General features: G+C 48.7%; 1 protein-coding gene across 1 annotated transcript in view; it reads right to left on the reverse strand.

Moving 5' to 3' along the window:
• CCT7 (chaperonin containing TCP1, subunit 7 (eta)) overlaps positions 1-10,361 on the reverse strand; it is an 11,563-nt gene extending 1,202 nt beyond the window's left edge. Inside the window, exons 1-10 of the mRNA XM_009075101.1 lie at positions 10,234-10,361; positions 9,145-9,251; positions 7,895-8,020; positions 7,200-7,252; positions 6,033-6,204; positions 4,894-5,058; positions 3,780-3,968; positions 3,126-3,223; positions 1,803-1,935; positions 656-862 (exon numbers count right to left, since the gene is read on the reverse strand). Of these exons, the coding sequence (XP_009073349.1) occupies positions 656-862; positions 1,803-1,935; positions 3,126-3,223; positions 3,780-3,968; positions 4,894-5,058; positions 6,033-6,204; positions 7,200-7,252; positions 7,895-8,020; positions 9,145-9,251; positions 10,234-10,261 (1,278 nt within the window). The 5' untranslated portion in view covers positions 10,262-10,361. The remainder of the gene's footprint in view (positions 1-655; positions 863-1,802; positions 1,936-3,125; positions 3,224-3,779; positions 3,969-4,893; positions 5,059-6,032; positions 6,205-7,199; positions 7,253-7,894; positions 8,021-9,144; positions 9,252-10,233) is intronic.
• Between the last annotated feature and the right edge of the window lie 6 nt (positions 10,362-10,367).

Raw genomic sequence — 10,367 nt, forward strand, 5'->3', positions numbered from 1 at the left:
ACAGTGCCAACACCACCTCATCAAATAGGAGGCTCATTCCATGTTGGAATGAAGCTGGAGAAGCCTCACAGGACTGAGTCCCACCTGCTGCTGCCTCGCTCCCCTGCCCACAGCCCCACTCATTTTGGGGTATTCCCCCTAATCCCACCACCACCATCAGAATGAAATGTGATGGGAATGACCCCACACTGTGGACAAAAAGATAAGAGGAAACATGGTGGGAGTAACAGAAGCCAAAGAGCAACCTCCAACCGCTGGAATTAGGATCTCCACAAGAGCAGCACTTGGGACCTCCATCCTGCAGCTCCTCTGGAAAACACACAGCTCAGCCAACTTGTACCCTCTGATTCCTTTAATGTTTAATACACAAGCTCCCTCCTGACAAATGATGCATTTCCAAGGAGCAAATCAGAACTCCAAGCTCTGGAAGTCACCCGACAGCTGTGATCAAAGGGAAAGCAGATCCTTTCCTTTTATAGCATCCTGCGCTGAGCCCACACTTGAGCTGCGAACAAAACTGTTTAATCAAAGAGGACAAGCCTAACATGGGCTCAGCTGAGTTACACCAGATACAACAGACTCCAGGGAAAAAAAAAAAAAACCAGGACAAAAGGAGCCACACATGAAGCTGGTTCTCCCCTCGGTTCCCCCTTACCTGTGCGTGCTTGGCTCGAAGCTTGTTCAGGATGTTGGTGGCGTCAAATCCAGCGTTGTCGCAGAGCTGGCGGGGAATGATCTCCAGGGCTTTGGCATAAGCACCTATCAGTAGCTGCTGCTTGCCTGGAATGGTCCTGGAATAGTCCCGGAGGTACTTGGAAAGCTCCATCTCTATGGCACCACCACCAGCAACAACCGAGTCATTCTGGAAGGAAACAGGAAACACTCTCATTCCAAGGGGAGAGCAGGAAAGGGTCCATGTGGGGCCATGCAGACCCACAAGCCCCATAGCCCAGGCTGCTGCTATCCCTGGGATTGCATGACAGCACTGCTGGGAGCTTCAGGAACAAGCCAAGAACCTCCAGTGGCAGCTACCAGCAGCTCATCCCAGCTGTACATGGGATTAAGGGGATTTGGAGAAGGATGGCAGCCCATAGTCCCCTCCAGCTGGGAAAACTTCCCTCACTTCCATAAAGCAGTCAAAATTAAAGATATTGACAGCAGCACTTCCAGATGAGTTCTGCTGAGTTTTTTTCAGGAGGGAGATCAGAATGTTCTTTCTAAAAGCAACAGTTCCAAAATCCTGATGTGCTTCTTCCCAGCCCCTCAGGACACACAGCCTCGGAGATGTTTTTAACCAGAAACACCCACAGCTTGGCAGCATCGCACAGCACCAAGCACACACCCAGAGAGTCTTTGGACTTCTCCTGGTGCTTCCACCCTGCCTTCAGAGCCAGGGCACTGTCACCCCCTCAGACTGGTCACCAAGACAGGGAATGAGTGGCTCTGTGGACACACACATGACATAATCCTGCTGTTCAAATCTCCTGAAGATCCAACCAACACTCCTAGGAGATTGTGTTCCTTTAGGATGTATGATGGAGCAAACACAAGTTACAGCTGCACAGAAGAGAAGGCAATCACCACGAGTGCCTGGAAAGCAGTTGGCAATGCTGCCAAGACAACACCACATTGGCCAAGGAGCAGCACTTGAGTTAATCAATTGGATTCTACTCACTCCTGGTCTCTCCACAAAGATCTCAGCCAACCTTTCTTTGGTGTGATAGGTTTCTAGAAGGAGTTACAGCTGTGCCAGGTCTGATGGACAATCCCAGTACCAATGCAGTAGCTCTACTGGTCCTTACCTTGATTGCTCTCCTGACTATCATGATAGCATCATGCAGGGACCGTTCTGTCTCTTCCATGAACTGCTCTGCTCCACCTCTCAGGATTATTGTGCAAGTCTTGGCCTTGGGGCAGCCTGTGAAGAAGTTGTACCTGCCAAAGGCACAATTCAAGAAGGGTTATGGTGACGGAGAAGTGGTGCTGCTGCTGGACGGGATCCACTATTACTCAGTGTGGGAACAGAGTCCTTGACAGGCCAGATCCAAGCCTGAAGCCATGTCACCCTCAGTGCCCATCAGATCTTGAACTTAGAAGGAGCAGAGCCAGGGAACACACAAGTGAAATTCAAGGTGACCCAGGAAAATCCACTCTCTTCTCACTCACAGAATTAATCAGGTTGGAAAAGATCTAAGATTATCAAGTCCAACATAAGACTTAGTACCACCTTGTCCACTAGACCATGGCAATAAGTGCCACATCCAGGCCCTCCTTAAACATCTCCAGGGACGCTGAGTCCACCACCTCCATGGGCAGCATATTCCAGTATCTAATCACCTTTTCTGAGAAGAAATTCTTCCTATTGTCTAACCTAAACCTCCCCTGGTGCAGCTTGAGACTATGTCCTCTAGTCCTGTCACTTGTTCTCTGGGAGCAGACACCAACCCCCACCTGGCCCCAGCCTCCTGCCAGGGAGTTGCAGAGAGTGAAAAGGTCCCCCTTGAGCCTCTTCTTTTCCAGGCTGAGCTCCCCCAGCCTCTCCTCATAGGACTTATGTTCCAGACCCTTCACTACCTTCACTGCCCTAATCTGGACATGATCCAGCACCTCAATGTCCTTAAAAGGACCCTAAAGCCCTGTTGCCAGGGCTTTGTGCTAAACTGGTGCTCCAGTTTTCACTTGGCAAGAACACAGATGTCAGCACAAGCCCCAAAGAGGATTCCTCCTCCAGAACAGGAAGGATCCCAGGATACAGCCCCCAGTTTCATTTGTACTGACAGTAAAGTGTCACTGTGGGACATCAGACAAGTGCCACAATCAACCCCAGAAGATGCTGCTTCCATGAATGAAAAAATGCAACTGTGCTCTCTACAAGGCACTGGGGAACGAATATGCATTTTAAAAGCATATAAAAGGGGTAAGATTTAGATGAAATCTTGCTCCTGCCTCCTCCCTCAGCCTCAAAAAGCAGTTTCTGTATACAACAAAATACTTGTTTGTACCAACCTTGTTTTCATACCAACACCCTCAGAGATGCTCAAACCTGACGACACTTAAAGCCAAACTTTTCCAATTGCTATCAGACTGCTTGCACAGTACTACAGCTTTACAGGTGGAGTATTTACCTCTCTCCCCCAATCTGAGTCTCCTCAAAGAGCTCACAGCGGCCCAGAACATCGTCTGACAGGGCATTGACACTGGTCTGGATGGATCCACCGCAGGCCTGCAGGGAAAGGAGGTGAAACAGGGAATTACCAACACTGACAAACAAACAATTTGCCCAGCAGGCTCCCACTCCTCAGAGACATTCTAGTGGCTTAGCTGATGTCAAATCCATCCTGCAGCCCAGGTTCAGCAAAACCCTTCTACTTCCCTCCCATCTCATGGATCTAGGCAGGATATCAACATCAGAAACAATCCTCAACAGCAAAATAAGATTCTGCTGCTTCAAGTGCTGACTCACAGGCTTGGGAGTCCTGGAAATCCACAAAAAGCTCAGGAAAAAAACTCCTCATAATGGAACAGGCAAGAACCAGGGAAAATAAACCTCTACTGATGCATTGAACAGACCCTAATATGTAACACCACCAGAGAAACACAAAAGCAGTGTGGATGCAATTAGTGTGTGACTGTTCATTCCATCAAGGAACAGCCTTGTGTTTATCCATCTTTTGTAAAGAACAGTGTGTTCAGGCAACTGCTGCCCTGTTTTGGGAACGAGCAGCCTGGAATTGTTTAATCTAAATCCAAAGTCTTTACCCTGAGCCAAGGTAACTTACCATCATGGTTCGCTTGAGATCCTCCTCCGGGACACGGCCAGCACAGAACATGTCTCGATCAGCGAAGTACTGAGTAGCCACGTCACCGATGGGAAGTTTGGACAGCACAACCTTGGCTCCTGACTTGTGGATTTTGTCTAGTTTGTCATACAGGATGTTCCACTCAGCATCCACAATGGCCTGGTAGTCCTGGCAGGGAGGGGAGAGGGACAAGCACCTATGTTACAGACAGTTGTGAACACCACGACGTGCAGCCCTGACACACAGCTGCTTTCTAACACTCAGGTGATTCTGGGTCACTGTTTTATGCCACTGCCCAAATGGGGACTTCGCTTCAATCTGGAGGAGGCTCTTCCAGCATTCCAAGCACTGCTTAATAAGCTTTCCCTGGAAGGCCACTTGTTAGGCATAAGGAAGTCATCACACAACTGATGTCTGAGCACAGCACAGCTGGGGCACAGAAACATTCTCAAAACCTGCTGTGATTCCAACTCTGCCATATCCTTCTCCCAGATTAGGCAGCACAACCCACCAGGTATTTTCAAAGAGGAAGGATGGGCAGAAGGCAATCCTATTTATCACAGGATTGCTAATGGTTTGGGTGAGAAGGGACCTTTTCAACAGATACCTTGTCCAGGCCCCTGCCATGGGCAGGGACACCATCCACTAGCCCAGGTTGCTCCAAGCCCCATCCAACCTGGTCTTGAGCACTTCCAGGGACGGAGCAGCCACAGCTTCTCTGGGCAACCTGTGCCAGTGCCTCAGCACCCTCACAGGCAGGAATTCCTTCCCAATATCCCATCTAACCCTGCTCTCTGCAGTGGGAAGGCATTCCCCCTTGTCCTGTCCCTCCAGGCCCTTTGATCCAAAGTTCCTCTCCAGGCCTCTTGGAGCACCTTTAGGCACTGGAAGAGACTCCAAGATCTCCCTGAATGGAGCTTTCTCTTCTCCAGGCTGAACATCCCCAGCTCTTCCAGCCTGGCTCCACAGAAGAGATGCCCTAGCCTACAGAGCATCTTCACAGCCCTCTTAGCTTATTTTTATCCCACTGGATAAGCAGCCACCATGTCTCACAGGGATGAGGAAGCAGGACAGACTTCTGTTTGGCACTTACCTCCACAGTGTTGACTCTGACTTCAGCATTGTCCTTCTCAGCTTTGAGCTCCAGCTCCACATTCAACAATGCAATTTTGGGAGACTGGTACTTCTTGGGCTGCATTTCAAACCCAGCATATGAGAACGTCTTCTTAAAGGCAACTCCAGCCACCAGCTGCGAGTCCTTGAACACAGGGATTTGTGTTAGCCTCCTCACGTTTTCTCCACAGGGTTAGTAACTCCCTCAGGAGACTCCCTGCTTTCAGAGGCCTCATTTACAAAGCCTTTCCCAACAGCTGTCTCCTTTGATTAACCCACTTTTGGAGGGAATAAGCAGCCAGTGTTTCTCTGTGCTCACAAAAGCAGTTTACAGCACTTCTTCTCTGCCCCTTGAGACAGCACAGCCAAAAATGCTACACAGAACCTGAAGATCAAGGGATGGAGCAACCTGTTCCCTCCCTGATGTCTTTCCCATTCCTACATCTGAATATGGAGTCTCCTCATCCACAGCCTCGCTTGAGGTTGGGGTGGTTTTTTCTCTTTTTTTTTTTCCCCGAGCTCCATCATCACCTCTGGGACTGTTTTGCAGCAGGACAGCCCTGTCCAACACTAACCCCTGAAGTGAACTCTTTGACTTCCTGGCTGGGAAAGAAATCAGGATCTAAATCTCCTATGCCACAGCTGTCACACAGCCTACGAAATATCCAGGTATGTTCCTGTACAGAAGAGGTATTCCAGCACTATAGCATAAACCACACATCTCACCTGCCCTGCCCACCACTAGAACAGCTCCTTCATGAGATTTTCCTTGCATTTTCCCAATCCAGTACTCCTACATACAAGCAGGACTTTTGGGTCCAGATGTAACAAAGACTTCCCACATTTAAAAAAACCCCAAAACATTTAACTATTTGCAGAGATATAACTCGAATTTGTATCAGGAATAACATTCCTGAGAGAGCAGTGAGGTAACAGTGTATTTAGCTCAAAAAAAACCAGATTCCCTACCTATAGAAAAGAAATCCTGCCCTATTCCCTAAGCTTTATTTCACTTTGGGAAATCCCAAACAGGCATTGCACTCCTGCTAGAGCCAACTCACCACCACAGCTGTGATCACTGTCTCCTAATTCCTCAGGACACACTCCAACAGAACTTACTTCCAAAGCTCCTCCTTGCACCTTCTTTATTCCAATCATTTTGAGCTGTAACAAGTCATCCAACATCATGACAGCATCTACAACCATCTTGGAGAAAAACTCCTTGCTCTGAGAGATCAGCTTAGAGCTCAGGGCTGTGGCTGCACACTTTTCCAGGAGGCTCCTCTGCTCACTGCAGGAAAGGGAAAATAAAAGCTTGTTCACATCCCTAATCTTTTCACAAGCTCAAAACACTGTGTGACTTCATTAATCAGGGAACTGTTCAGGGTGGAAAAGACCTCTGAGATCACTGGGTCCAGCATCGCCACGGTCACCCCTAACCATGTCCCCAGGTACCACATCTACATGGCTTTTAAAGCCCTTCAGGATGGTGACTCCATCCCTGCCCTGGGCATCCTGTGCCAGGGCTAGACAAACCTTTCGGGGAAGAAATTTTCCCTGATATCCAATCTAAACCTCCTCTGGCAGGTAATGTATGCAACAGAGTGAGTGAGACAAGGGACACCAGGGAAATAGGGATCCAACTGCCAGACCCTATGTTTCCAGTTCTTGGGACCATGGGAATTACTGTATGTCCCATCACAGGACAGCATTTGGTTTGGTTTTAGCAGCATTTGTTTTGGCTAAGTCACTCTGGTTTCTTAAGATGGTTATTCAATTGAAATACTTCAAATTACTACCAGTATTAGCAAGATCAAGCAGACAAGAGACTAAAATCCAGGGAGAATGAACTCCAGTACTCTTACCCCAGAAGGGATCACTTTCTTAGTGCTGTGAGCTATCTACCTCCATGCATGCAACAGCTAAAAGGGGATCTGACGCTCAGGGAAATGCTGAGCATTTAACATTGCTATGGACTGCAGCAAGAGCTTTGAGTCTCCACAGCTGTGAAAAAGAAATCAGGCCACTTATTTTGGTGCTCAGATTCCATGTGTGCTGAAAGACACTGTCCTAATTATTCCCTGCAGCCAAGTGAGAGCATGACATCACCTCCAGAGGAGAAGGAAATTCCAACAAAATTTGAGAATAACCCCAAAAAAACCCCAGTGTGTGGCTGCAGCTGCTCAGTTTGACCTCAGCCAGAGCCACAGCACAGGTCAGGAACACCCTAAGCACAGATTCCTGAATGCCAGGAATACAACCAGGTGACCTGGAAGGGAAACTTACTCTTTATCTTCCTTCTTCACGGAAACAGCGATGTCTTTGATCTTGTTCACAGCCTGTCAAAACACAAGGCAACAGCTGGATGAATGATTTATGCTCCTAAGCTGATCAGTCTCCAACTTCACTTTATATTCCATGTTACCTTTTACTCTCTGTTTCAACATCAATCAAGCTGTAAGGTATTCCACCCCTTCCAGCACAGTCATTTTGGGAAACGCATCAATGTAAAGGACTGAGATTGGACTTGATGATCTCAGAGGCCTTTTCAAACCTGATTTTGTGACTGGAAGAGGCTGCTCTGCTGCTTCCAGCAGAGCTCTGGGGAGCCACAGGGCTACTGAGGGAGTTAACCTCCAAAAACTCAGCTTAATGGGATCAATAGCATTCACAACACATAAGGTTTACTAAGGAGTAGTAGAGATCAGGAGAAAGGGAAATGAGTTTTCCCATTCATACATTCTTCCTTGGAAAACAACACAAATGAAGCAACAGGACTCCAGAGGTACTAGCTGGTAACAACTGGGCACTGACAGCAGAAAAGCAGCTGATGCCTGCAGTAAGGCATCAGGAGATTCCTCCTGTCGCTCCCCATGCCCATTACTGTTTTCTCCCTGGAGTGTGTCATAGTCCCTCTGTGGCACGGAACTCCTCTCCCCAGAGGAGCCAATCCCCCCTCAGCTTCGAGCACAGTGCCTTACCAGCTGCGTGGCCGTGCGGAACGCACGGATGATGATCTGGGGATGGAGCCCTTCCTCCACGTAGGGCTTCACCTGCTTCAGGAATTCGGCAGCCAGCAGAGTTACGGATGTGGTCCCATCACCAACCTGCACAGAGAGGGAACACTGTCACCCACATGCTGTGACAGCAGCAAAACCATGGGAGGGCTTTCAGAGAAATCAGATTTCAGAATTTTCTCTCCTCACACTTGTTCCCTAGTGATTCATGGAATCCCAAAATGGTTTGGTTTGGAATGGACCTTGAAGATCACATTGTTCCACTCTCAGCCATGGGCAGGGACACCATCCAGTAGACCAAACCTCATCCAACCTGAACATTTCCAGGGATGGAGCAGCCACAGCTTCTCTGGGCAACCTGTGCCAGTGCCTCACCACCCTCACAGCCAAGAATTCTTCCCAATATCCCCTGTAACCCTGCCCTCTGCAGTGGGAAGCCATTCACCCTTGTCCTGTCACTCCATGCCCTTGTCCAAAGTTCCTCTCCAGCTCTCCAGGAACCCCTTTAGGCACTGGATGATGCTGGAAGTTCTCCCTGCAGCCTTCTCTTCTCCAGGCTGAACATCCCCAGCTCTCCCAGCCTGGCTCCATGGCAGAGGTTCTCCAGCCCTTGGAGCATCTCCATGGCCGCCTCTGGACTCTCTCCAGCAGCTCCACATCCTTCTGCTATTGGTGCCCTAGAGCTGAGATAGCACTGCAGGTGAGGTCTCACCTGAGCAGGGCAGAGGGGCAGAATCCTCCCTCACCTGCTGTGGGGTGAGCCCAGCACAGAGAGGGTTCTGGGTGCCAGTGCACATGACCAGGGCATGTCCAACCTCTCATCCACCAACACCCCAAGTTCTCCTCAGGGCTGCTCTCAATCTGTTCATTCCCAGCGTAGACTGATCCCAGGTGCTGCCCTAGCCCAGGTACAGCACCTGCACTTGGTCTAAGACTAACAAGGGCTCAGTTCAGACAGTTCCTGTGAGGGTGAAGCCTTGTTTCCCAGTCACATATATTCAGAAAACATGAATTTGGCATCTTTGAAGTTCCTCGACCACCCATCAGGTCTGGCTGAAACAGCATAAAACATTTGGAATTTATCACAGAGAAGTGATCAATAAACACTCCATGAGCAGTTTCCAACAGTTAACACAGAGGCAATGGAAGCACTGACACCACCAAGCTTGCTGCTGCCTGTTGCACTTCCCAGCACAGCCAGGATCTCCTCCCACCTCTGCATCCTGGGATTTGGCAATGTCCACCAACGTCTTCGCAGCCGGATGGACCACATCGAGGAGCTTCAGAATGGTGGCACCATCATTGGAGATAGTGGCTTTGCCTGGGATTGATGGAGAAAAGGAAGTCTAAGCCTGACTGCCAGAGTAAAGCCCTTGGCACTGTCTCAGGGGGTCTCAGCAGGTTCCTCTGCTTCATCTCAACAGTGTCTTTTCAGCTCATTTTGGGAGCAGATCCAGTGAAGTCAGTCTGAGTGCAGAACAACTCATACCAGCAAAGGTTGGAATTTATTTTCGTCTTACTTCCCAACAGCCTCCCCAGACAGATAGAAACATATTCTAGCCTGACACTCATCTGAAGAAAGAGACTAGAAATCATATTAGTGATTAGATAAATTTAGATCTAATTATCTTTTTTAACAACTTATTGCACTCCCTATTTGTAAAAACTATGTAAACATAATACTAAGAGTTTCCACCCCACCCTTCAGTAAAATAAAAACAGCAAACAATAATTAGTTTGGTGACTTCATACAGGTCTTGTCAGAGTGGGGACAAGCCTCATCCCTGAATCACACTCCAAAAAAAGATTAAAATTCAACTCAATAATGGGAACTGACTCCACACTCAGCAACAAGTGCTGAGAGACTCCACAGATGAGATTCATTTAAAAATACATAAATAGAGATGGCCACAAATACCCGAAGACCAGGGTCAAGACACTCCTTTCTGGTATGGGTTTTCCCACATCCAGTCCCACTAACCCTGGAACTACCCAATCTCACCCCAGGTGCCTCAGCTCAGGCCGGCAGGCAGCAAACTGGCACTTCTCAGGTTGGTCTGACAATTGTTCTTTATTCCACAGCAGAGTCCAAGGTTAAGATATTAAACTGACACTGAGACAGAAACTGAACCTCTGGTGTGGGTCAAGTTTAGTGTGGGGTGAGGAAACTGAAATCTACATATATGCAAATGTGGGGTTTAATTGATACAAAGATACAAGGAAATACAGACACTTTGAGTGTGGGACATTATTCCCAAATCCCTTTTCTCTGTGGCTGTGGAAGGGCAGAGCCCAGAGCTTACCCCTGTCATCCACGATGAGCTTGTCCATGCCACGAGGCCCCAGCGTAGTGCGCACGGCCTCTGCGATCACCTGGCAGGCATTGATGTTGCTGACGAGCTGGGGGATGCCCTGGGAGGTGTCTGTCCCCTCCTTC

Source organism: Acanthisitta chloris, unplaced genomic scaffold (assembly GCF_000695815.1).
Source record: "Acanthisitta chloris isolate BGI_N310 unplaced genomic scaffold, ASM69581v1 scaffold70, whole genome shotgun sequence".
NCBI lineage: Eukaryota > Metazoa > Chordata > Aves > Passeriformes > Acanthisittidae > Acanthisitta > Acanthisitta chloris.